The 26,313-nt window shown below is 36.4% G+C and overlaps 1 protein-coding gene across 1 annotated transcript; it reads left to right on the top strand.

Annotated features, from left to right (window-relative positions):
* The first annotated feature begins 8 nt into the window (after positions 1–8).
* KDM4D (lysine demethylase 4D) lies at positions 9–25,737 on the top strand. Its single transcript, XM_003253015.4, has 3 exons — positions 9–429; positions 2,008–2,102; positions 23,247–25,737. The coding sequence occupies exon 3, from the start codon at positions 23,604–23,606 to the stop codon at positions 25,164–25,166; it is 1,563 nt and encodes a 520-aa protein (XP_003253063.2). The 5' UTR covers positions 9–429; positions 2,008–2,102; positions 23,247–23,603; the 3' UTR covers positions 25,167–25,737.
* The last annotated feature ends 576 nt before the right edge of the window (positions 25,738–26,313 follow it).

Genomic DNA, 26,313 nt, shown 5'->3' with positions numbered 1-26,313 from the left:
CAATCCGCAGTGGCCGAAGTGGAAGTCGGCGTAACGGCACTAAGGGGCGGGGCCGAAACGGCCCAGGGGGCGGGCGTTTGAAATCAGTTCGTTAGAGTAGACCCTAAACCTCATTTTATACCTTCAAGAACCAATTACTTAATGTCTCTTCCGTCTTTTCCGTCCCCGACCCCCTCCCAGACTCCTTCATTCCGGTACTGCGTGGACGGAAAGCCCCGGGTAGCCGACACCACGTCCCTGGCTAGCGGGAGAGAGCGTGGAAAAGGATTACACCAAACTGTTTAAATCCAACGACTCCTGCTTCCATCCTTTCTCCTGAGCTAGAACCAACAAACCTAGAGAGTTGGGCTTCGGAAAAACTAGTGTTTTCATTTAATTGGATATGAAGAAAGAACAAATATGTACGGGGCAACCACGATCTTTACAAAGGTACCATTCCTGCAAAAATATTAACACTTCAAAGCAAAGGTTGTATTCGTAATGTTTGCTAAAATTTCTTATTTAAAAAACGTTAGTTTTAGTGGGAGGGGAGATGTCAGTATTTACGAGAGCGTTTAGAACGGTGGGCCCAACTACCAGGAGCACAAGATGTAATTATTAAGATGGCTACTTAAGTGTTAAGTTTTAATAAGACAACGAAAAGTAGAAAACCCAAAAACCCACCAGTCGTCTCTTCTCCCTTCCATAAAAAAAAATTCTGAGAATAGAGATCTTGGTTGTTTAGCTCATCTTAGTATCTCATCACATAGACCTTGACATATAGTAGCTGCTCAATTAATATTTGTTAAACAAATGAAAATTCAACTTCCCCAACTTAGTTTAAAATGTAAGGAACTCACAAAATTGAATATTTAAATGCTTTCTTACCCCTAAATTCTTTGCAACTTTTTAATGAAGAAATAAAAGCAGAAAAAGTCCTTTCAGTCATAGAGTTCAAGATGAAAATCTTGATTTTTCTTACCGAACGTATCCCTCCTCCAGTCTTAACACCCCTCACTAAAATACTCGATCATCATGCTAGTTACTCAAACCAAAATCCCGGAGTGCCTACTTAAATTCCTTTTCTTTCACTCTTCACATATGGTTCATTTACAGGTCTTAACAATTCTACTTTTAAAACTTACCCGAAATTTTATTCTACTGCCACTACCCTTGTCTTTGCCAACACCATCTCCTACCTGGATTGTAATTGCTTCCTATTATATCTTCCTGCGCCATCTTTTATCCTACAGTCAGTGTTGCATATAGCCAAGAGAGTGATCTTTTAAAATTAATCAAATGGTATTACTATCCTGTGTACAATTTCACTGCACTTAGAATAAAAATCACATTTCTTAATGTGACCTGAGACCCCACGGAGTCTGGCTCCTGCCTACCTTCCAGACTTCACTTCCAATCAGTCACTCGCTTACGCACTAAGCTCTAGACACAGCCAAGTGGGCATTTCTGTTTTAGAAAGCAGGGCAAGATTCCTTCTATTTTAGGGCCTTTGCACTAGCTTTTCTCTGTTGCCTGTGCCCCAAGATAACTGTATCACCATCCTTCATGTCTCAGGTATCACAGTGAGGTTTTCCTACCCCCACCCCTCCAACACTTGTGTTTGTACACCATCACATCACCCTGTTTCATTTTTCATACCACTAAACATTACCAGAATCTATTCTATTCATTTTTTATTTCCATGTCTCTCAGGAGACAGCACAGGAAGGTCATTAAGAGAAAAGGATCTTCAGCCTGCCCATTTTTGTTTTAAATTCCAGTTCTGCCGTTTCCTAGCTCTGTAACCTTAGGCAAGTCATTTTCCCTTTCTGTGCCCTCAGTTTCCTCATGTGTAAAATGGGCATAATTCTAGTCCCTAAGTTATAATACTACTCTAAGGATTAAGTGAATTAATACTTGTAAAGTGCTTAGAACTGTCTCAGCAAATAGTACTTGCTAAATAAATGTTAGCTATTATTATTATTATTAATATTATTTTTATTATTATTGTCTATCTTCCTATATTAGAACATAAGTTCCAGGAAAGCAGGAACCTTGTCTCTCTTGTTCACTGGGTGTATCCTCTGCATATAGAACAGTGCCTGGCACATAATAGGTGCTGAGTAAGTATTTGTTGAATGAATGAATGAATGAATGAATGGATGATGCACTATGAAGTAGAGGAATGAAGTAACAATGGCAACATGGTAACACAATTATAGGAGATACCCACAGTTTTTATGTTCCAACTGTCCTCATTAGCCCGGAGTGAATCACTTCATTGATTTAACTCCCAGCCCACTAACCCAATCTTTTGGTTGCCAGTGGTGATAAATAACCACCCTATAATTTCATTAACACCAATATTCAATATAGTCAATCCACAAAATTAAAAGCTTTTGACTTAAATGGTCTGAAAGTGCTAATAAGAAAATGAAACTAAAGCTTTTGACTTAAATGGTTTGAAAGTATTAAGAAAAAGAAACTTAAGTTTACTAAAATCTTGAAATTCATCCAATCAGTTAACCTGGCTGGCAAAAATCATATAACCTCCCAAGAATTCTTATGTTAAACCTGTTACCACAAAATCTAGTTTGGCCCTTAATTCTGCCTGCCAGTCCTCTTATGCTCTCCTAATTGTTTATTTTCCCCCTCTGCAATAATATAATTTCCCACATTCCCCTTTCTTCAAGTCCACATGCCTCTTTCACCTCCTTTTCCCTCCGCATTCTCTTTCCTGGCAGTAGATCTTCCCAGTTCTCTGAGAAAACAGAAGCTCTTAAACAAGGACTTCTCATCTCCTCTTTTCCGCAGAGCTGTCGAGCTGCCTTTGGCTATTCCTGTATCCTCAGATTCCCACGTATTACTGGAGATGAGGTGACCCACACTCTCCCTTGTGCTCTGGGTCCTAATTCCTCCAGGTTTCTTAGTGACTGGCATTTTGCTATATATTTTCTCTTTCTTATGATCTATGAGGCCATCCCTTTCAGATCATTTTTATCAGCTTTTCGACATGGTATAGTATATCTTAACCTTAAAAAAGCTCTTTCATTTTAATATGCCAAAGGTAGCATTTAATTAAATGTGAAAGGGATGTAGTTTGGCCCTTGATTGCAAAACTTACTATTCTTATGGCAGGAGTAACATAGGAATTCCAGTTTAAAGTTTAAACAAAATCAACACCTAAAAGGGAAAATAGAAACTATAAAAACCTAAGAAGAAAATTTAAGAACCTAGAATTTGGAAAGACCTTTCAATCAAAGCAGAACACCTTAAGAGCTTTAAAAGAAATACTTTTAAAAATTCATCTATCCAACAATTAATTTTATAGCAGAAGATGCCAAAAACAAGTCAATAAATGCTAGATTAGCAAATAAATTTTGTAATGCCTGTAACATATAAAGGATTACTGCTACTGCTAATGATACACATAATATAAAAATCACAAATTACCCAATTAAAAAATGGACAAAAGATATAAGCAGGCCATTCAGAAAAAGCAATTTCAAATAGACAATAGTCAATAAATATGAAAGACACTCAACCTTCTAATGAGGAAAATGAAAGTAAACTAAAAATGGATTATCACATTACAGCATCAGATTGGCAACAATTAAAAAAATTAATAACATAGTTGGATGGGATTGAGAGAAAAGGGGATCCAGTCAGACGGCAGGGGGCATTGGTCCCCCATTACCCTCACAGTAAAAGCCAGGGTGTTCACAATGGTTTCCAGAGTTTTCTATGGTCTACCCTTTCCCCTACCTCTTTGACCTCATCACTTGCTCATGCTTTTCATGGCTACCTCCTTCCTATTGTTGCTTGGACACGCACACAGCTGCTCCTGCTTCAGGGCCCTCACACTAGCTATTTTCTCTGCCAAGGCTGTTCTTCCCTGTCTTATTCAAGTCTTTGTTCAAATGGAGGCCAACGAACTTTGGGCATCTCTACTTAAAATTGCAACTGTTCTCTCTCTCTGTCCCCTAACATTCTGTACTCCATATCTCCCTTCCCCTGCTTTCTTCTTTTTATCTTTTAAAATTATATTATATGTAATTACATGGCATGTATCATCTTCCATGACCCTATATAATTTAGTTATGTTACATTTATTGTCTCTATCTCTACTTCTCCAATGTAGAATATAAGTTCTAAAAGGGCAGAGATCTGTGTTTTGCTCAGTAATATAGGCCAAGCATTAAAACAATGCCTGGCACCAATAGCTACCCAATAAACAGTTTCCATATGAGTGAATAAAAGAAAGAATGAATGGATGAATGAATGGATGAATTAGTTTTAAGAGGAAAAAATTGTGTTCTGTTGTAAAAAGTTATTGCCTTAATCTATTTTATATTTTAAAGGAAAAAAAGTAACTTACATTATATTAGTCTGAAATCCCAATTTCAAATGAAGATATGATAAGACCCAGAAATAAGACTTTCTTTCGGGAGAGAATCTGTAAATGAAAAAATCATATGAGATCAGGCTTTATGTGTACCATCAAAATCCTAATTAAATCAGCCCTAATCCAATCAGAACTCTAATCCAACTCTCTCCATCTCTTCCAATTGAATCACTCTCTCCAATTCTACTGAACTCTCATTTACCAAGTTATTAGCCCACAAAATGTGAACATTTTGCTTAAAAATGTTTCTTGGTGGCCTTTAAATAGGAATATGAAAAAAACCAATGTCCACATGTCAGAAATTACATTTTAAAATAAAGTAACATAAATAATGAAATCTACTTTAAATTTTTAACCTGAAAATGACACATTTTCTAATATAAAAAACTAGTGCTTTCTTTGATGTTTTGATGAGTGAGAATATAAAAACAAAATCTTGATTTTAAATGAAGACATTCTAGGGCTTAGAGAGATTATTTCCTGGAGACAGCCTCCAAATGAAATATCATTTGCTGACGGTCCAGGCTGGGTTACTGGATAATATCATAAGTTAATCACCTCTCATCTAATCTAATCACATAAATACCTCACCAGCTGACCAGTGTACTACTGGGAAGACAATTAAAATCAAACATATTAAAAATAGTTAAAACTAAAAAACTAAAATGTAGAAAATAAAGAGATAGAAAAAGACATGCCAGGCAAATTCTAATTTAAAAACCTTGATGTAGCAGTGTTAGCAAAAGTATTCTTAGGTTGAATAACATTAATAGGGACAAAGAAGTGCATGTATTACATTACGAAGAAAAATCCACTAGGAAAATTACTATCAGGGACATGTATGCAGCTAATGACATAACTTGAGAAAATATGAAGCAAAAGTAAAAAAAAGTGACAAATCTAAAATCATGGTGGGAATTTTTTTAAGATAAATTTCTCTCAGACTAGCAGATCAAGCAAACAGCAACATTGATCTACTATATAAGTTATATGTGTGTACATATATATGTGCATTATATATGTATGCTTATTGTATTTCTATGTGCACGTAAAAAGTTCACTGTAATCAGAGCAGAATATATATTCTTTTCAATAAACATTGAATATTTACAAAAAGTAATCAAGTATAAAGCCCCCCCAAAATTTCAACAAATGCCAATATATGCATTTATTTATTTATTTATTTTTGAGACAGAGTCTCACTCTCACCCAGGCTGGAGTGCAGTGGCACAATCTCAGCTCACTGCAACCTCCTTCTCTCAGGCTCAACGGATTCTCCTGCCTCAGCCTCCTGAGTAGCTAGGATTACAGGTGCGTGCCACCACCATGCCTGGCTAATTTTTGTATTTTTAGTAGAGATGGAGTTTCACCATATTGGCCAGGCTGGCCTCGAACTCCTGACCTCAAGTGATCCACCTGCCTCAGCCTTCCAAAGTGCTGGGATTACAGGTGTGAGCCACCGCACCTGGCCCAATGTGTGCATTTCTAAATGATAATAGTCTTGCCAATTTTTTAATCTTATATAAACGTTCAAAATGTTTATGTAAATGAATATGTATTCCTTTGTGTTTTTGCTTTATTCCTCCCACTTAATGTGTGCTATCTGTAGCTCTGATATACTATTTAGAGTTTCATTGTATAAAAATACACACTGTAACTTGTTAATTCTAGTAATTATCTTTTCATTGTAGTGATAATTGCAAATAATGCCACAATGAACATTTTTGTAAATGTGCAGAGGTGCATGTGTGTGCATTTTTCATATATATATATTTCATCAACAGGATGAGAGTTCTTGTTCTATAATCTCACCACACTTGATATTGTCCAGCTTTTCAGTTTTAGCTCATTTGGTGTGTGTATAGTGATATATCATTGAGGTGTCAGTTTGCATTTCCCTGATTATTAATTCACATGTTAATTGTCCATTTGGATTTCTTCTTCTGTGAGGTATCTGTTTAAATCTTTCTATTGAATCATCTTTTCTTTATGGATTTCTATGATTTCTTAAATTTAGGCATAGTTCTCTGTCACTTATTTGTGCTGCATATACAATTTGCCACCTCTCTGCTTCTCTTTTTGGTGTATTTTGATATACAACAATCTTTAATTTTAGAGTGGTTCAGATTATCATTCTTTTCCTTTTTGCTTAATGCATGGTATTTCTTGATTACGAATGTCCCTACTTGGGAAGTCATAATGATATTCTCAGGTATTATCTTCTAAAGCTTTCATAGCTGCACGTGAAATTCATTTTTGTGTGTGGCATGCTGGGAGAAGGGGCCTTGAAATCCGATGGAGCAGATATTCTTACCTTGTTCCACTTTTATAAGAGTGGCTTTGCTATTCTTGGCCCTTTGGACTTTACTATAAAATTCAGGAGCCAATTGTCAAGTTCCACAAAAATACTTTTGGAATTTTAATTGTGATAACATTTAATTTACAGATTAAGAAAACATTCTTAAAAATGTAATGGCATTTTTACAATACTAAGTCTTCAAATCTATTAACAGGTTATATTTTTCCATTTGTTTAGGATGTCTTTAGTTTATATTAATATGCTTCTCTAAGTACATTCATATTGTTGTCTTCATAGAAATTTTGCAAATTTTTGTTAGCATTAGTCTTGTTACTTAATGCTTAATGCTATTATAAATGGCGTCTTCCTTAAATTTTGGTTGTCTCATTGTTGCTGGTGTGTAGAAATATCATTGATTTTTATATGTAGCTATTTTAAATTCAGAGAACTTGCTAAGCTGTGTTATTAATTCAAAGGGTCTATTCAGAGATCTTTCGGATTTTGTCACATGTACAATCATGTCATCTGCCAATAGTGACAGCTTTGTTTCTTCCTTTTCTGTTTCCCTTCTTATGTTGGTTAGGACTTCCAAGATAATGTTGAATAAAAATGCTGATAGCAAGCATCCTTGTCTTTTTCCTGATCTGCAAGGGAAAACTTATAACTTTCATTATTAAGTATGATTTGGCTGAAGGTTTTGGATAGATGCACTTTATTAAGATTTTTGCCTACTATTTTTAATTTGCTGAAAGAATGATGAATTGATTAATTTTACCAAATACTTTCTCTGCATCTAATGAGATTCTGTTTAGTTTGTTAATATGTGCTATTACACTATTATTTTTTAAAGTTTCATCCTTTCATTGCTGGAATAAACCCATCTAGGTCATAATGTATATATTGCTGGAATCAATTTGCTCAGATTTTAGTTAGGATTTTTTCATCTATATTCATAAGCGAGATTGACCTATTTTCTTTTCTCATAGTATCCTTGTTGGGGATTTGTACCATAAAATGAATTGGGAAGTATTCTTTCTTTTTCTATTCTCTGAGAAAATTTATCTAAGATTGGAAGTATATCTTTCTTGAATGTCGACTAAACTTTCTTGGTGTAGCCATCTGGGCCTAGAGTATATTTTCTGGGAAGAGTTTTACCTACTGCTGCAGTGCCCTTGAGGGTTATGGATATATTTATTGTTCTGTTTATTCTTTTGTCAGTATCACTGTTATATTTTTCTAAAAATGTATTTACTTCATTGAAATGTTAAACTGTATTGGCATAAAGTTGTTCATACTTCTTTGTTGTCTCTTTTATGTCTGCAGCATCTGTAGTGATGACTTCTTTATCTTTGTTGATATTGGTTATTTGTGCCTTCTATTTTTGTTCTTCCTCATTTTCACCAGTCTTTTAAATTTTATTAGACTTTTTTAAAAAAGCCCAACTTTTGGTTTTGTTCATCATATTTTATATTGCCTTTTTATTTAATCAGTTTCCGGTCTTTTATTATTTCTCTTCTTTTTCTTTCTTTGCTGTTACTTTTTTCTGACTTCCTCAGATGGATGCTTAGCTCATTTAGTTTTTTTTAACCTTTTTCCTTTTCTTAAATATGTATTTAAATTTATAAATTTCCCTTTTAATGCTATTTACCTGCATCCTACAAGATTTGAAATGTAGTATTTTCATTTAGTTCAAAGTATTTTCTAATTTCCATTTTTTATTTTCTCATTAAAAATTTATTTAGAAATACACTTTTTATTTTATAAATTTGGGAATTTTTAAGTTATCTTTGATATTACTAACTTCATTGTTTGTGGTCAAATAACATATTCTGACTGTTCTCAACTGTTTGACATTTGTTAAAGCTTGTTTTATGGCCACAGTTATGGTCAATTTTCTAAATTTTTTATAGAACTTGGAAAAATATATATTGTGCAGCTTGGCAGAACTGAGTTTTATATGTCTATTGCTTTTTAACTGCTTGATCAGTAGGGTCCAGCTTTATGCCTGTCATCCTTGGGTTTCTTTTATTCTCAAAAGTGTCATCAAAAGCTTAGATGGTAAATGATAGGATATAATTAATGTCAAAGTTTAGAGCCACTCTTATTAAAATCTTAGATGAGTATAGAATTTGTACCAACTCAGTCAATGTTCAACATTTTGCTAGAGATCATATCTAGTTACTTAAGACTTTCCTATTTCTAAAAAAAAAAAAAAGAGTAAGAGACATGACTATTAAAAAAAGAAGACATAATTTTTATGAATTTTTTCCTAGAAAATATTATCTACACAGAGAACTCTAGAATTAATGGCCAAGCTAATAGAACTAATAGGAAATAAGAGGTACAAGGTTTGAAAAGGGATGTAAGATCAATAAATAATAAGAAAACTTAATAGAAAAAAATTTCCATTTACAGTACACTCAAAAAATTATAAAGTTCCTAAGATTTTATCTAAGAAGACAGATTCACTATCTTTTTGATGCAAATCTGAAGCTTCATTGATATACATGCAACAAGATCTGAATAAATGTATAAATATACCAGTTAATTGGTGGGAATGATCAATGCAGGAGCTATGAAAATACACCTCTAATTTTCCTTTAATTTCAATGCATTCCCAATTTAAATTAACAGTATTTGACAGAATCTGACAGATTTATTCTAAAATGAATACTGAAGTTTTACTCTGTAAATATACCCAAGATAATATTGAAAAAAGTTGAATAAGTACATGGAGACTTGCCTTACCAATTATCCGAAGTATAAAGCTTTAGTAATTAAAACAATCTAACATTGGCATAGCAATGTACAAATAAATAAATGGACCAGATGAAGAGTTTAGAAAGACAGCTATCCTTACATTGTAACTTAGCATATGTGAGAAAAGGATTCTAACTGAATGGGGAAAATGGTGGCAAACAACTGGATTTCTTAAAAAAAAAAAAAAAATTCTCTTTCTTACAATAACAACACAGTATTCTAAATGGGCAAAACAAAAGTGAAAAGCAAAGAAAACAATGACAAGAAAATGTGATCTTTTTGACCCCAAAGAATACATGGATTACTTAAACAGTACATAAAGGCACAAATCATAATGGAAAAGATCAATAAATTTGACTACATTTAATTTTTTCAAATATCAGAAAAATCATAAACAGTAAATGGAGGTGGTGTGCTGAGATAAGTTATTTGCATTTGCAACAATACCAATAGACATAAAATTATCCCAAACATTTAAAGAACTTTTAAAAATCACTAGAAAAAGAAAGCAATCTAACTGAAAAAGTGGGCAAAAGGTATAACTGGTAATTCAGAAAACCGAAACCCACAAAAGAAATAAATCAGTGAAAAAGTACTTGACTTCACCAGTAAACAAGTCACACAATAATAACAATAACAACAACTACAATAATAAAATAAAAGGAGATAAATCATTTTATCAAATGCCCTTGAAACAGAAACTCCTATTAGTACATAGGTTAATTAGGATAGCCACTAGGTAGAGCAATTTGACATTGCCTAGTAAAATAAAAATGTTGTTTCTTTATCATTTAGAAATGATAATTCAAAGTATCTACCCTAGATAAATTGTCACATATAAGAAAGAGAACACACACAGTACTGAAAGTAATAGGAAACACTGGAAATAATGTAAATACCCACCAACAGGAAAGTGCATTAATAAAATATATTTTTATAATAGACCATATATAGTGTATGTATGTGTGTGTATGTATATATACATATGTGTATCTATGCATATGTGCGTGTATGTATATATGAATATATCTTGAAACTGTTAATGTTGAATTTAAAAATTGCAGAAAATGAGGCCAGGCACGGTGGCTTATGCCTGTAATCCCAGCACTTTGGGAGTCTGAAGCTGGCAGATTGCTTGAGCTCAGGAGTTTGAGACCAGTCTGGGCAACATGGCAAATCCCTGTCTCTATAAAAAATAGAAAAATTAACTGGGCATGGTAGCCTGCGCCTATGTTCCAAACTACTCAAGAGGCTGAGGTGGGAGGATGGCTTGAGCCTTGGAGAGGGAGGTTGCAGTGAGCCAAGACTGCACCACTGCACTCCACCCTGGGCAACAGAGCCAGTCCCTTTCTCATAATAAATGAATTAAAATAAAAATTGTAGAAAATGAGCATATTTAGCCTAAAATTATTTATATAAAATAAAAATAGCAGGCCGGGCATGGTGGCTCACACCTCTCATCCCAGCACTTTGGGAAGCCGAGGTGGGCAGATCACCTGAGGTCTGGAGTTCAAGACCACCCTGACCAGCATGGTAAAACCCCATCTCTACTAAAAAAAAAAAAAAAAAAAAATTAGCCAGGCTTGGTGGCAGGCACCTGTAATCCCACCTACTTGGGAGGCTGAGGCAGGAGAATCGCTTAAACCCAGGAGGCGGAAGTTGCAGTGATCCAAGATTGTGCCATTGCACTCCAGCCTGGGCAACACAGCAAGACTCCGTCTCAAAAAAATAATAGCAGATACACAAAACAGTATTACTGGTGGATACCCAACACATATACACACAAAAAGATACTCAAACATCGACGTTGTAGCCTATTCATGACAGTAGTTGCTATAGGCAGGGGGAGAGAGAACAGGATTTAAGATTCAGATCAGAGAAAGAATCCCATTTCATCTGAAATATTTATTTATTTCTACTTAAAAATACTTGTAGCAGGAGCAAGATTTTTAAGGGATATCTGTTTTTACTACTTTATTCAGCATTACACTGCCAGGGTAATTAGGCATGAAAAAGAAGTTCAGACTGAACAGGAAGAACTAAAACTATCTTTATTGACAGATTGCATGATCTTATACGTAGAAAGTCCTAGGTAGCTTGCTAAAAACCACTAAAACTAAAAAAGAAGTCCAGCAAGGTTGCAGGATACAAGATTGATTTCTGTGCATTAGTAGTGAACAATGTGAAAACGAAATTTAGAAAACAGTTCCATTCACAATAGTGTCAAAAAGATTAAAATGCTTAGGAATAAATTTAACAAAAGAAGTGCAAGACATATACTGGGAACTAGAAAATATTGTTAAGCTAAATGGAAAGACATTCAATGTCAATGGATCAGAAAACTTAATATTATTAAGATGGTAATGCTCTACAAATTGATCTCCAGATTGATGCAATCCTACCATCATTCTTACTGGCTTTTTTCCCCCCAGAAATTAAAAATCGGTGCTAAAATTCATATAGAAATATAAAGGAACCAGTATAGCCAAAACAATCTTGAAAAAAAAAAAAGAATTTGGAGGGCTCACACTTTTCTATTTCAGATCTTAGTACAGAGCTCTAATAGACATTGCTAATTGCTATAAGGATAGACATGGTTCAATGGAGTAGAATTGAAAGTCCAAAATAAACCCTTAGGTTTATGGTTAATTGATTTTCAACAAAAGTTTCAAGACAGTTCAGTGGAGAAAGAATAACAAATGGTGCTGGAACAACTCGATATCCACATACAAAAGAATGAACTTGGATTCCTACCTCACAGCATACACAAAAATTAAGATTGACTGTGAGCCTGAATGTGAGCTAAAACTATAAAACACCTAGAAGAAAACAGGAAAAATCTTTGTGATATTGAGCTGGGCAATAACTTCTCAGACACAAAGCCAAAAGCACAAGCAACAACAAAAATTGATAAGACGGGCTTCATCAAAATTCAATACTTGTGCACTTTGAAAGACATAGTCAAGAAAGTGAAAAGAAAACCTACAGACCTGGAGACCACATTTTCAAATCATATATCCAGTAAAGGACTTGTAACCAGAACACATAATGAACTCTTGCAACACAGTAATAAGAAAACAAAGAATAAACAAAGGATTTGAATAGAAATTTCTCCAAATATATATATATGAATGGCCAATAAGCTTATGAAAAGATGTGCAATATCATGAGTCATTAAGGAAAGGCAAATGAAAACCACAATGAGGCCAGCCATGGTGGCTCACACCTGTAATCCCAACACTTTGGGAGGCCAAAGTGAGAGGATTGCTTGAGCCCAGGAGTTCAAGACCAGCCTGGGCAACATAGTGAGACCCTGTCTCTACAAAAAATAAAAAAAAAATTAGCCAGGCATGGTGATGTGTGCCTGTTAGTTCCAGCTACTTGGGAGGCTGAGGCAGGGGGATTACCTGAGCCTGGGAGGTCGAGGCTGCAGTGAGCTGTGATCATGCCACTGCACTCCAACCTGGGCAACACAGTGAGACCCTGTCTTAAAAAACAAAAAATTAAAAACCACAAACACTATGACTTTTTACCTGCTAGAATTGCTGTAATGAAAAAGACAATAACAAGTACTGATGTGGATGTTGAGAAATTGGAACCCTCATATATTGCTGGTTATAAATGTTACATTTACTTTGAAAAACTGTAGCAATTTCTTAAAACGTTAGACATGGAGTTATCACATGGCTCAGCAATTATACTCCTAGGTATCTACCCAAGATAAATAAAAACATGTTCACACATAAACTTGTACATGAATGTTCATAACAGTATTATTCATAATAGTCCCAAAATGAAAACAACCCAATTGTCCATCAAATGATGAATGGATAAGTAAAATGCAGTATATCCATACCATAGATTATGATTTGGTCATAAGAAACAAAATACTGATATATACTACAACATGATTGAACCTCAAAAACGTGGAGTAAAAGAAGCCGGACACAAAATATTACATATTATTCCATTTATATTAAATGTCCAGAGTGGGCAAATCTATAGAGATAGAAAGTAGATTAGTGGTTGCCTGGAGTTGGGGGTGGAAATGAGCTGTGACTGCAAATGGAACAAGGTTTGATTTTGAAGTGATAGAAGTATTCTAAAATTAGGTTTTGGTGATGGTCACACAGCGCTGCAAATATATGAAAAATCTTTGAAGTGTACATTTAAAATTGATGAATTTTGTGTTGTGTAAATTATATCTCAATAAAGTTGTTTAAAAACTACTTGAAGCAAATTTGATAAAATATCTTTAAGGTTTCAGTTCTGGCTGGTTGGAATGCAGGTTTTTGTTTCTCAAAACAAAAACTCGGACACCACAAATTCGGGCTCCAATATCAAAGGAGATAAACATATAAATGTAGAGTCTTTTCATTATAGTCTTACCTTCAACTACTGACAGGTGCCCCCATCTTCAAAGGAAATGAATAGGTTCCTGTAGGAGCACTCGCAGTGATGCCTACCAGTCATACGTAGCAAACGCAACTCTTTAGTGCCTGACTCAAATACAAGCCAAGAATAACTAGACATACGAGGAAAACGTTTAACATGAAAGACAGAAACCAAGACATTGTGGAAGGGCAAACTCAGAGGAAACAGACACAATGTAGAGAGCAAACAAAACTTAAAAATTCTTATAATACTGTAAGAAGAGAAGAGAAAATCTGCAGCCATGGAAAATTTCAGAAATATATAATGAAAGGAATATTCAGAGAACAAAAAAAATTCCTGGAAATTAAAAATAACTGCCAGAAGGTTTGGAAAATAATAACCAAAGAAAAAGCATTAGGAAATGGAGAGTAAAGAAAATTAGAGGATCAATCAAGAGGTTGCTGTCTAACGGTATTTGCTGTCTGATGGTATTTCCAGAGAAGGAGAAAACTGAAAATATAGAAAGGAATGTCAAAGGAATAATGTAAGGCAATTTCACAGCAAGGAACAACATGAGTTTCTATATTGAAAATTCTAGCACGATAATTGACAAAGAAGACTTACCAATTATATCTTAATGAAATCTCAGAAAACAAGGAACAGAAGAATAACCTAATACTGTTTAGAGGGTAAAGACAGATTACAAAAAGGAACAAAAAACAGGTTTTGGATTTTTGGAAGGTAGAATTCAGCAGAACAATGTCTTGAAAATCCTGAAAGAAAAGCACGAGGATAGAACAAAGACATTTTGAGACTCAGACATGCATACTTTGGGAGAGAGTTGTGATATTTGTGTCCATCCAGTAACTTTAAAATTCCCTTTTTATTTTTCGGTAAACCTCCAACTTTATGATCCCTGCCTCACCAAGGTCAGAGCCGGAACTCAATTATCCAGCATCTATTGCAGTGAAGACATAGAGATATGACTTAGACTCTTCCAATCAGACATTCCCATGGAGGACTATAATGTAAAGAAATATGAGGAAGTAGATTTCATGAAGGCTCTGTTCCTTGAGAAGGGTAGTGAGAGACAGTGACCTTTCAGAGGCAGCAGTAGCTTAGACTCTAACTGGAAATGTCCCTTGCCCAGAGTCTTTGGTGCCTTTGACCAGAGGATGTATAGGAATACCTAACTATTGTTTGGTAATCTGGATATTGTTCCTGGATACACAGGCTCCAATCCCTAGTCTCTGGTCCTGCTGAGATTCTGTGAGCTACTTAATAATCTCTAATGAAGCTTCTAAGGATGCTCCTGGTAGATATGCTTTACCAACACAAGGAAGTAAACCAAGAAGGAGACTTGAGATGGAGGGAATCAGGATCTAACATAATCGAGAGGGGAAGGGAACCCCCAGGATTACAATGACTAGAAACCTCAAGATGCACGTCATGCAACAACCTAAAGACTAATCAGTCTAGATTTAAGTAAGCATCTGAGGGCTCCAGTAAGAATATTTCTGAGAAAAGAAATCTGATTCAGTACCAGATATGTTTTATGCATTTAGAAGAGATTTACCTTTCTGGAAATGAGTCTGGGAATAAATTAATATAAAGTGTAAAGCCAAGCAAATGAAAGAATGAGACAATTATTAACTGCAGAATAAATAAAAATTTATGCATGTATATAGAATTCACTTTAAGCCAAAGGGGATTTTTTTAAAAAGTTAAAAAAGTTATTGAGTAGTTTACAGAATCTCTGGGAGAGTCCATGTAAGTCCAAACTTACATGCTACTGAAGACATGTATTTAAAATGTATTAACAGTCCAAAGAAGCATATATTAGATAATTCCTTAAAACTCAATGGAGTGGTGTGTCCTTGTAGATGGATTCAGCAGGAAGACTTCTGGCTCCTGCCTCTCTCTGCTGCCAGATAACCACTGTTACTGCTGCAGTATCCGTGCAACAGATGAAAATAAAGATGATTTGAATGAGGTTAATAATCCCATGTTCAATTTATTATATGTCACAATGAAATAATAATGATGCACTTAAGATGCTGGATTTAAAGGCCAAGTCCCAAACTTTGGGTTTTATGTCACAATTTAATCTATGCTGTCCATGCCTGATACTTGCTGCCATGTGTCTTTCTCCTTTATATCCACACTTCTCTAGATGTTCATAAAAAGAAGTCCACACCAAATATTGGCATTTGTAGGCACAAAAAATACAGGAAAAGTTGCCCTTTAACCTTCTTTCTCTCTCTCTCTTTCTTTCTTTTTTCTTTTTTTTTTTTTTTTTTTTAACAGAGTTTCACTCTTCTTGCCCAGGCTAGAGTGCAATGGCATGATCTCAGCTCACTGCAACCTCCGCCTCCCAGGTTCAAGTGATTCTTCTGCCTCAGCCTCCCAAAAGTAGCTGGGATTACAGGCCACCACCACATCCAGCTAATTTTTGTATTTTAAGTAGAGACAGGGTTTCACCATGTTGGCCAGACTGGTCTTGAACTCCTCACCTCAGGTGTCCCGCTCAGCCTTACCTTCCTTTTTTCATGCAGCTTATCAGAAAGGGTCTATCAAAGCTTTTGGGTCAGAGACATGCAGATATTTTGGAGAGAGAAGCAAGCACATCTCATGGAAGAGACTTATTCCCTTAAGACAAGTGCCCATTAGAGATGAAAGCTGCTTGTCAAGTAAGACACATTCTGGAGAGCTGCCACCTCAACAGCTTGTATTAAGCACCAAATAAATGTAGCACTCATGGAGTATAGAAGATAGAATTCTCACCAAGGTCTGAGGTTGGTATAGAAGGATCCGTGATGTAGGAGAGCCTCAGATTGGTCTGTAAGGCGGAGTTTATAACTTATAAAAGAGAAGGAAGAGATAAGTGAAGCAAGGGAAGAAAAGCATAGAGTCAAGGACAATGATTAGGAGTATTTGACTGGAACTAAGTTTGTATAAGAAAATTGAGAGATAAATTTGGGAAACAAGCAATAAAGATGTGGTTTAAACACAATCATTTACTTTGTTCCCTTTCCAAACCTCCCTAAAGTGACAGTAACAGGATTTTTGTTTTAAGAAATGAACTTACAAAGACAGAAAATGGTAAAGGAAAACAGATAGTGGCCAGTTTTGGAAATTGGAAAGCAGATGGACAAGTATAAACTGATTTATCAAACACTGGAAAGTTGAGTCCTAAATTGGTAATGAGGAAAGCCAAGAAGCAACACAGTTGTCTCTACAGAACCCAAAAGGCTTAGGATGTCATGGCATTAGGTACCTCTGGGAATGACAGTTAAAATGAGGCTAAGGAGAATTTGTTGAAATCTGTCTAACAAAACAGAGCCCTAGGTTCCCACCCTCCTCTAAGCAGCTGGATAAACTGCCCCTCTTACACCCTGGCAGAAGATTGAACTTCATGTTCTAGAGTAGGGAAAAAGGTGGCCTCTGGACTGGGAATTTCCAGATACTTTTGAGAGTGTGATTGTCATAGGGAAAATAAGTTGATAAAGTGAACTGTACAAGTAGGGTACTTTTAGAAATGTGTAGCCTCTTTTGCCATTTGGGAGGAAAGTCAGACCTGTACCCTCCAGGAGGAAAGACTGAAGCATCTTTTGCATTGAATATGACCAGCTCTAGAAATACCAGTGTTAGGAGTTCACCTAGGAAACAGCCCAGTTAGAATATCATGCAGGGAAGCATAATCACTAAAACAATTCATGTACCCTGAGCTTCTAATCTGCCTTTTTTGTGCTGTACTTTTATATATAAGGCAATTACTAAAGGCTACCAGACATTTGAGGAAAGCCTTAAATATGAAAGAGACCAAAGCAAAAAAATGAAAGATAAAATGGACAAAAGGCAATTTCAAAGAAACAGACCATGCAGGGAGAAAAACAAAACAGAATTTCAAAAACCATTGAGATTTTAGTATTTCTAGAGAGATAAAAGAAGAAATGCTCCCATGAAGCAAGAATAAGACAATAAGAAAGAAATCAAATCAATGTACATACGTGCAGGAACTCTCAGGTAACAGAAATGATCACTGGAAATTAAAAATTTGATTGGAGAAATGAAAAAGACAGAGGAAGTTTAGAGATAAAGATGAAGAAATTTTTTAGAAGATAAAATGTAATGATAAAGGAATAGAAAATTTTGGGGAGGGGAAAACAAAGAGGTAAAAATTAGAGGTCTAATCCATGAGAGGTCCAATATCCAAATAAGAGGAGTTAATATACAGATGAAAAGGAGTAGAGGAAATCCAAGAACTAAAAAAAAAAAAATCCTAAAATTAAAGAACTTCATTTTTGAGATGGATAAAATTTAAGAATATGGGTTCAAAAAAAGCTTCTATAAATGTTGATAGACGAACAACCTAAAATAAACAACACATACAATGAACAGGTCATCTGTAAAGAACCGAGAATCATATTCATATCCTCTTCATACTCATGCTCACACCAATACCCACACAATAATTTCAAAAGTTAATAACCCTCCTCTCCAAAATACAGAATTAAAGGTATAATTAAAATCAGAATTAAAGGTACAATTAGCATATACGAAGGAAAAAACTATAGAATAATATTTATCTCCATCTAGATGAAGAAGTATTATAACTTTCTAAACATGAAAAGCATGAAAAATATTACAAAGGAAAATAAAACATTGTATGTCAAAAACATTTTTGTTAAATAAATTTAAAGAAATACAAGTTAAATGACAAACTGGCAAAAAAACTGTTAACATATCTAACAAAAGGGTTTAATATGTAAAATATTCATGTAATTAATATGTAAAATGTTTATATAACTAGGTAAGAAAACACCCTGGGACCCTATTAGAAAAAAACAGGCAAAGGATATGAACCAATACATAAGATGAAATCCAAAAGACTAATATTTACGAAAAAAATCAAAATCAACCTTAGTGGTAGTCCAAGAAATGTAAATTAAAACTTGATCTAACTTTTTAACTTACCAAAATTAGTGAAATATATATTTTTTCAAAGTAAAGTTGGTCAGTGTTCAGGATGTAAAATATGTTTTTTCTTTAAAGTTTTGGCAACATGTATTAAAGATCTTAAAATATTTAAATTCTATAATGTAATTTCATTTGTAAGTATCTAATCTAAGAAGTTTCATTCAACCAATATTTTACAGTCTTAGATACTGAAATACGGACTACATATTTAAGTAAAAGTGATTAGTAATAATCGTGGAAAAGTGAAAACAAAATAGCTGTCCAATAATACAGGAAAAGTTTAATCACTTGTCTACATAGAGTAGAATTTTTTCAGTTATCAAATATATTATGCTTATAAATTATTTTAAATAAGTCATAGATTTTCTAACTGAGAAAAAAATTTGATTAAACATAGCATTTAGATATTGACTGTCAGAAGAAACAAGGGCTGATGTCTGAGGCATTTTGTCAACAATCCCCCACTTGAAGTAATAGATTTGAAATACATATGCAGCAAGAAAGACAAACAGTTTGGGCAAGGGCTGCAGTGAAAGGGACTGTTAAACTTACTCAACTTCCCCAGTTTAACACCCCCCAACATACATACACACAGCAAGAAGCTTAGGAGACGTTATTTCTAAAAGACCCGAAGAAAGACTTTCATATTTCCAGAAATCCATTAATTTTAAGGGATCAAGTATTATTTTTAAATTATTCTGATAAGAAGAAAATACTTTTCTTTGGTTGTCAGAACTGTCAAGTTTTCTTAGATGACGAATTCTGCCTTATTGTGATTACTGTGGGTAAGGGTAAGATGGAAGAGTATCAAGTGACAGTGTAATTATTCTCTACTGGTAGCTATGGTTCCAGTTGAAAGAAGCAAGAAGTAGTCTCACAACAAAAGCAACCATTGAAGACATAGAGAAGTGACACATTTGGCTAGAACACTGAAGGATCACTCCGTCATTGTACCTGGCAAATTCTAAGCAGTTTTTTTTTTTTTTTTTTTTTTTTTGGAGCGCAGTCACACTGTGAATTGTAGTATTTTCTTTTGATATGCAACATCTGAAGACTATATGTATAAGGAGACATTGCATCATTCTTCCTAGAATCCTTAGAAATGTAGAAAAGAAATAACGCAGTTTATAAAACAGATACAAAGTGCTCAACCCAAAGCTTATTTTACTTGTATATTCAAAAAGAAATATGGATTTGTGTGATTTTCATAGCATTTTGTTATTTCTTGAGGGAAAGACCCTCAGCATGATGTTTAAGTTTCTGATATTTAATTATCCTTCTAAATTGTCTCACTTTTCTCTTTTCATTTCTTTAGAGCAAATTTTCTAATAGAAATAATGAAATATTTTATATTCCAAAAATGTAAAGAATTCGTAATAAAATCATTGTAGAATAATTTTTAAGATTAAAAAATTGGGATGAGATTGGGAGACTATCATATGATACAGGTAATCTTGTCACTTGTACGTCCTCAATGTCTCGCTTGAGTAGTGACAGCTTTAAGTAGGAGAGGAAGACAAGCTGGATCCTTGGGTTCTTCTATTAGGAAGATAAAGAGAGTACACCCTGGGGTGTCTAGATGTCTTTGAGGCCTCACGGTAGACTATCATTGGATCCTCTGACAGGCACTGACCATATGTCTGGGAAAAGGGAGATGTAATAGTCAGTGGTGACTACAATAACACAATACTGCCCTTGGTAGAAATAAAAGACACATAAAGGAGTAACTTAGTTTCAGGAGAAAGATCATCAATTTGTATTAAACCAGTTGACTTTCAGGGACTCACTGGGCCATCCAAGTTGGAGAAGGAAAGCAGAAGCTTAGGAGAGAGTCAGTTATTGGAGAAAGTTATGACAATAAATAACATGTTTAAAAGGAAACAGCATAGTACTAACAGAAGCCCTGATTATAAATAGGAAATTTTAAGAGAGAAAGAAAGTTAAGAGGGATAAAAATTGAACTTTGAGATGTCTGCATGTGTGTGGTAGAAGAGGAGGTAGAACCCAGAAGAAAGAAAAGAACCAGTGTTAAAAGAAGTATCAGTGCCCTAGAGGTTGCAGGAGTTTTAGGAGGAAGGAGGAGGTGTTCTGTGAACCAGTGATGTGGAGAGGTGAAGTGTAACCCCTGGAGCAGAATTTGGGAGTCAGTCTGATGATTTACGGAGAACAATGTCAGTAGAAAGGTGGGGGCAGAACCTGGGGTTGGGTGGGAGAGAGAGAGAGAGGAGCCTGAGAGGAGGGAGAGAGGGAGTAAGGACAGTAGCTAAAATTAGGAAAGAGATTGATGACTGATAATTTAATAAAGAGAAAAATAACTGATTATTTAATTCAACATAGTCCTGGAGCAAGTGGGATATGTTGATTTAAGGAGTTCAAATGGAGAAATTAGCCCTAGAACGCAGTGTTTTTTCTTCTCCTGAGAGGAGGGAGAACAGTAAGAAAGATGGGGTGTAATCAATAGGAGACAGAGGGAAGTGTGTGCCAACTCATTTAATTATTTAATAAAAATGTTTTGAGTGCCTACAATATATAAGATACCAATATTCTTGGAAAACACAATAGTGAACAAGACACAGATCATGTTCTCAGTACTTTTTATGTGGAAGATAAGTCAAGGATAGACATAATTGTAGAGACTGAAAACACAAGCTATTGAGTTAGTTATAAATTTCTCTATACCTTGGTTTCTTCCTCCATAAAATGGGGATAATGATAGTCCAACTTCATAGATTAGTTGTGAGTTTTGAATAGGATACTATAAAGTGCTTAATAAGGTGCCTGGCTAAATGAAGTGCTAAATAAAAGTGACACTGTTCACATTATATAAGGTAGAAGTGATAAGTGCCAAGAGAACTACAGGATATGAAAGAAGATGTGCTGTTTTATTGGGACAGTAAAAGAAGATGAACGGTCAAGTTCATCTACTTGGGAAGGAGTGGAACTTAAGAACTGACAAAGAAAGGAAAGTTTGGGAGAGAGAATGTGGGAGGCGAGAAACAGTTTGAAGTTGAATAATAGCATAAAGTCAAAACTCAGGAAGATGTCAAGACATCAGTAAAATAGGCACTCAGTTAAAAACTGCCCCTAGTTTAAAAAATCTGTTTCGAGCATCCCAGTCTCTTTTGAGCTTCCCTTTCCTAGTGTCCTAACAGAATTATTTGACCAAATAGAGACATCCAGCCCACGAACCTCCTTCAAGTTCTTATTTCCTTTTTTATCCAGGATAGATATAATGGTTCATTCTCCATTCAACCCATCAACAACCTTATCCCCTTCTCACTGAGGTATACTTGCCTGGAAAAATCCTAACCCTGATGGAACCTTACTATCTGGTTTCATCATCTCTTTTGAATGGCCCTTCTCTATGGGGAAAATTCCTGTCATGCTAGATTGGTCCGTGTAGGGCTGATACCAGTTGTGCAAGGGATAGGAGACACTGCAAGGTCACACAGTATGAGTTAAGGAAACACATCATCTTTATTCTTTGTTATTTCTGTACCATTCCTCTTTCTTTCCCTTAACTGTAATTTGCTGCCTTTATCATTTGAATGTATAGTTTATTTTCAGTCATTCTTTCTTTTCCTTTTAATACAATGAAATATGCCTCTTAGTTGTCTTCAATGCTTTTCCTCCTAAACCCTATTTTTAAATGAACATACAGAAATTTGTGAAAATCATCATGCCTTGATGAATTAACACAATGAGTTATTCTGATGGGTATGAAACCAGCACCCAGGTTCTGAACAGATTAACTTTACTCAAGAGATCCCCTTAAGCCCCCCTACACAACAACCCCTCTTTCCCCAAGGTAGCCACTACTCTGACTTCAAACATAGATAACTACACTTGATCTTAGCCAAAAGGCCAAGAAACAATTCAAACATAGATTACTTTGCCTCCTTTTCATCTTTATATAAATGCAATTATGTAATAGGTATTCTTTTGAGTCTTGATAATGTTAATATTGATCTTTATAAAACTGCATTTTCATGTGGCTTTTGTTTATCTTCATTGCTATATGGTATTCTGTTGTGTGAATATACTGCAGTGTACTTATTTATTCTATTGCTGATGGACATTTGGGTTGTTTACAGTGTTTGGCTACCAGAAACAATGTTGTTATGAACATTATTGGATGTGACTTTCAGCTCACAACCATACACATTTCCTAGGCATGTGGAACAGTTGGATCACAGAACATGTGTATGTTCAGTTTTAGAAGATACTGTCCAAATAGTTTTCCAAAGTGATTATAGTGCTTCATATTCTCTGTAGTAGGGTATGAAAATTCCCACTATTCCACATCCACACCTCCACTTGAATTATCAATCTTATAAAATTTTAGCCTCTCTTTGTAATATTAGTATTCTATTCTGGTATTTAATTTCTGGATGCCTAATACTTTTTTCCAAATATTAATTTTCAATCTCTGTGTATTCTGTCTTTTAGATTTTGTTCTAAACACTGAGGACATACTCTGCTACATTTGGGTCATACCCCCAGGTCTGAGTAATTCAATAGACTTTAAGAAGACAGAGCCCAGCAGCAACTGAAACATAACAGAGTTGCAGGGTCAGCGAACATCAATGCCTGGGCAAAGCTGCTGCCCAGAGTGGAATCTCACTAGTGAATAAACAAGCCCAAGAAAGATTATCATCTCATTTGCAAAAAAAAAAGTACGCCGGTAGATCCTGCTACCTCATAGATACACCAACCCAATTTTTTTTTTAAGTAGCATTTTCCTATATTGTCCACTATCTAGAACATACCTAAACACTAAAGTTTACTGCTTATTAAACGGAAACTATGAAGTCTAAGGCCAACTGTGCCCAGAATCCAAATTGTAACATAATGATATTTCATCCAACCAAAGAAGAGTTTAATGATTTTGATAAATATATTGCTTACATGGAATCCCAAGGTGCACACAGAGCTGGTTTAGCTAAGATAATTCCACCCAAAGAATGGAAAGCCAGAGAGACCTATGATAATATCAGTGAAATCTTAATAGCCACTCCCCTCCAGCAGGTGGCCTCTGGGCGGGCAGGGGTGTTTACTCAATACCATAAAAAAAAGAAAGCCATGACGGTGGGGGAGTATCGCCATTTGGCAAACAGTAAAAAATATCAGACTCCACCACACCAGAATTTCGAAGATTTGGAGCGAAAATACTGGAAGAACCGCATCTATAATTCACCGATTTATGGTGCTGACATCAGTGGCTCCTTGTTTGATGAAAACACTAAACAATGGAATCTTGGGCACCTGGGAACAATTCAGGACCTGCTGGAAAAGGAATGTGGGGTTGTCATAGAAGGCGTCAACACACCCTACTTGTACTTTGGCATGTGGAAGACCACGTTTGCTTGGCACACGGAGGACATGGACCTTTACAGCATCAACTACCTGCACCTTGGGGAGCCCAAAACTTGGTATGTGGTGCCCCCAGAACATGGCCAGCGCCTGGAACGCCTGGCCAGGGAGCTCTTCCCAGGCAGTTCCCGGGGCTGTGGGGCCTTCTTGCGGCACAAGGTGGCCCTCATCTCGCCTACAGTTCTCAAGGAAAATGGGATTCCCTTCAATCGCATAACTCAGGAGGCTGGAGAATTCATGGTGACCTTTCCCTATGGCTACCATGCTGGCTTCAACCATGGTTTCAACTGCGCAGAGGCCATCAATTTTGCCACTCCACGATGGATTGATTATGGCAAAATGGCCTCTCAGTGTAGCTGTGGGGAGGCAAGGGTGACCTTTTCCATGGACGCCTTCGTGCGCATCCTGCAACCTGAGCGCTATGAGCTGTGGAAACGTGGGCAAGACCGGGCAGTTGTGGACCACGTGGAGCCCAGGGTACCAGCCAGCCAAGAGCTGAACACCCAGAAGGAGGTCCATTTACCCAGAAGAGCAGCGCTGGGCCTGAGACAACTCCCTTCCCACTGGGCCCGGCATTCCCCTTGGCCTATGGCTGCCCGCAGTGGGACACGGTGCCACACCCTTGTGTGCTCTTCACTCCCACGCCGATCTGCAGTTAGTGGCACTGCTACGCAGCCCCAGGCTGCTGCTGTCCACAGCTCTAGGAAGCCCAGCTCAACTCTATCATCCACCCCTGGTCCATCTGCACAGATTATCCACCCGTCAAATGGCAGACGTGGTCGTGGTCGCCCTCCTCAGAAACTGAGAGCTCAGGAGCTGACCCTCCAGACTCCAGCCAAGAGGCCCCTCTTGGCAGGCACAACATGCACAGCTTCGGGCTCAGAACCTGAGCCCCTGCCTGAGGATGGGGCTTTGATGGACAAGCCTGTACCACTGAACCCCGGGCTCCAGCATCCTGTCAAGGCTTCTGGGTGCAGCTGGGCCCCTGTGCCCTAAGTCCACAGGCTGTCTTTATATCCCACTGCCCTGCTGTGTGACAGTTTGATGAAACTGGTTACATTTACATCCCAAAACTTTGGTTGAGTTTGCAGGACTCTCATTATGCATGAAAGAGCCCCCGTGGTGATGCTCTTGGATGCTGCCAAGTCCATGGTGGTTTTCAATTTTGCCATACTTTTGTTCTTCCTACCGGACCCTGGAATGTCTTTGGATATTGCTAAAATCTATTTCTGCAGCTGAGGTTTTATCCACTGGACACATTTGTGTCTGAGAACTACGTCTTGTTGAGGTTAGTGTAACCTGGTATATGCAACTACCATCCTCTGGGCCAACTGTGGAAGCTGCTGCACTTGTGAAGAATCCTGAGCTTTGATTCCTCTTCAGTCTACCCATTTCTTTCTTCCCCTCCCTCACCCCCTTTTTCTTATAAAACTAGGTTCTTTTTACAGATAAGGTCAGTAGAGTTCCAGAATAAAAGATACGACTTTTCTGAGTTATTTATGTACTTAAAATATGTTGTCACCAGTATTTGTTCCCAAATATATTAAAGGTAACCAAAATGTTAAAATTTGATTTTATTGCAATTATTGTGTTTTCAACCTGTGTGTGTATGTGTGTGTGTGTAGATTATTCTTTATTACTTCATAATTATTTGAAAACATTTATGGCATTGTGTGGTGGTGAATGAGCTCAGCGGATGGTTGTCACATGGCTGTCCAGCTGGGTAGGGGGGCTGGGTTGCAGTCATGCTTCGAGGATGGTGGATTAGTCCATCCTTGCATTGCTATAAAGACATACCTGAAACTGGGTAATTTGTAAATAAAACAGGCTTAATTGCCTCACAGTTTCACAGGCTATATGAGAAGCATGATGCTGGCATTTGCTCAGCTTCTGGGGAAGCCTCAGGAAACTTAGAATAATGGCAGAAGGCGGCCGGGCGCGGTGGCTGAGGCCTGTAATCCCAGCACTTCGGGAGGCCGAGGTGGGCGGATCACGAGGTCAGGAGATTGAGACCATACTGGCTAACACCATGAAACCCTGTCTCTACTAAAAATACAAAAAAATTAGCCAGGTGTGGTAGCAGGCGCCTGTAGTCCCAGCTACTCAGGAGGCTGAGGCAGGAGAATGGCGTGAACCCGGGAGG

The sequence above is a fragment of the Nomascus leucogenys genome, chromosome 15, assembly GCF_006542625.1.
Source record: "Nomascus leucogenys isolate Asia chromosome 15, Asia_NLE_v1, whole genome shotgun sequence".
NCBI classification, from domain to species: domain Eukaryota; kingdom Metazoa; phylum Chordata; class Mammalia; order Primates; family Hylobatidae; genus Nomascus; species Nomascus leucogenys.
The sequence above is the reverse complement of the archived record's forward strand: the minus strand, read 5'-3'. Positions and strand labels throughout refer to the sequence as shown.

Excerpts from the sequence above, each read along its gene's own strand:
- KDM4D (XM_003253015.4), top strand. The coding sequence starts at position 23,604 with ATGAAGTCTAAGGCCAACTGTGCCCAGAATCCAAATTGTAACATAATG.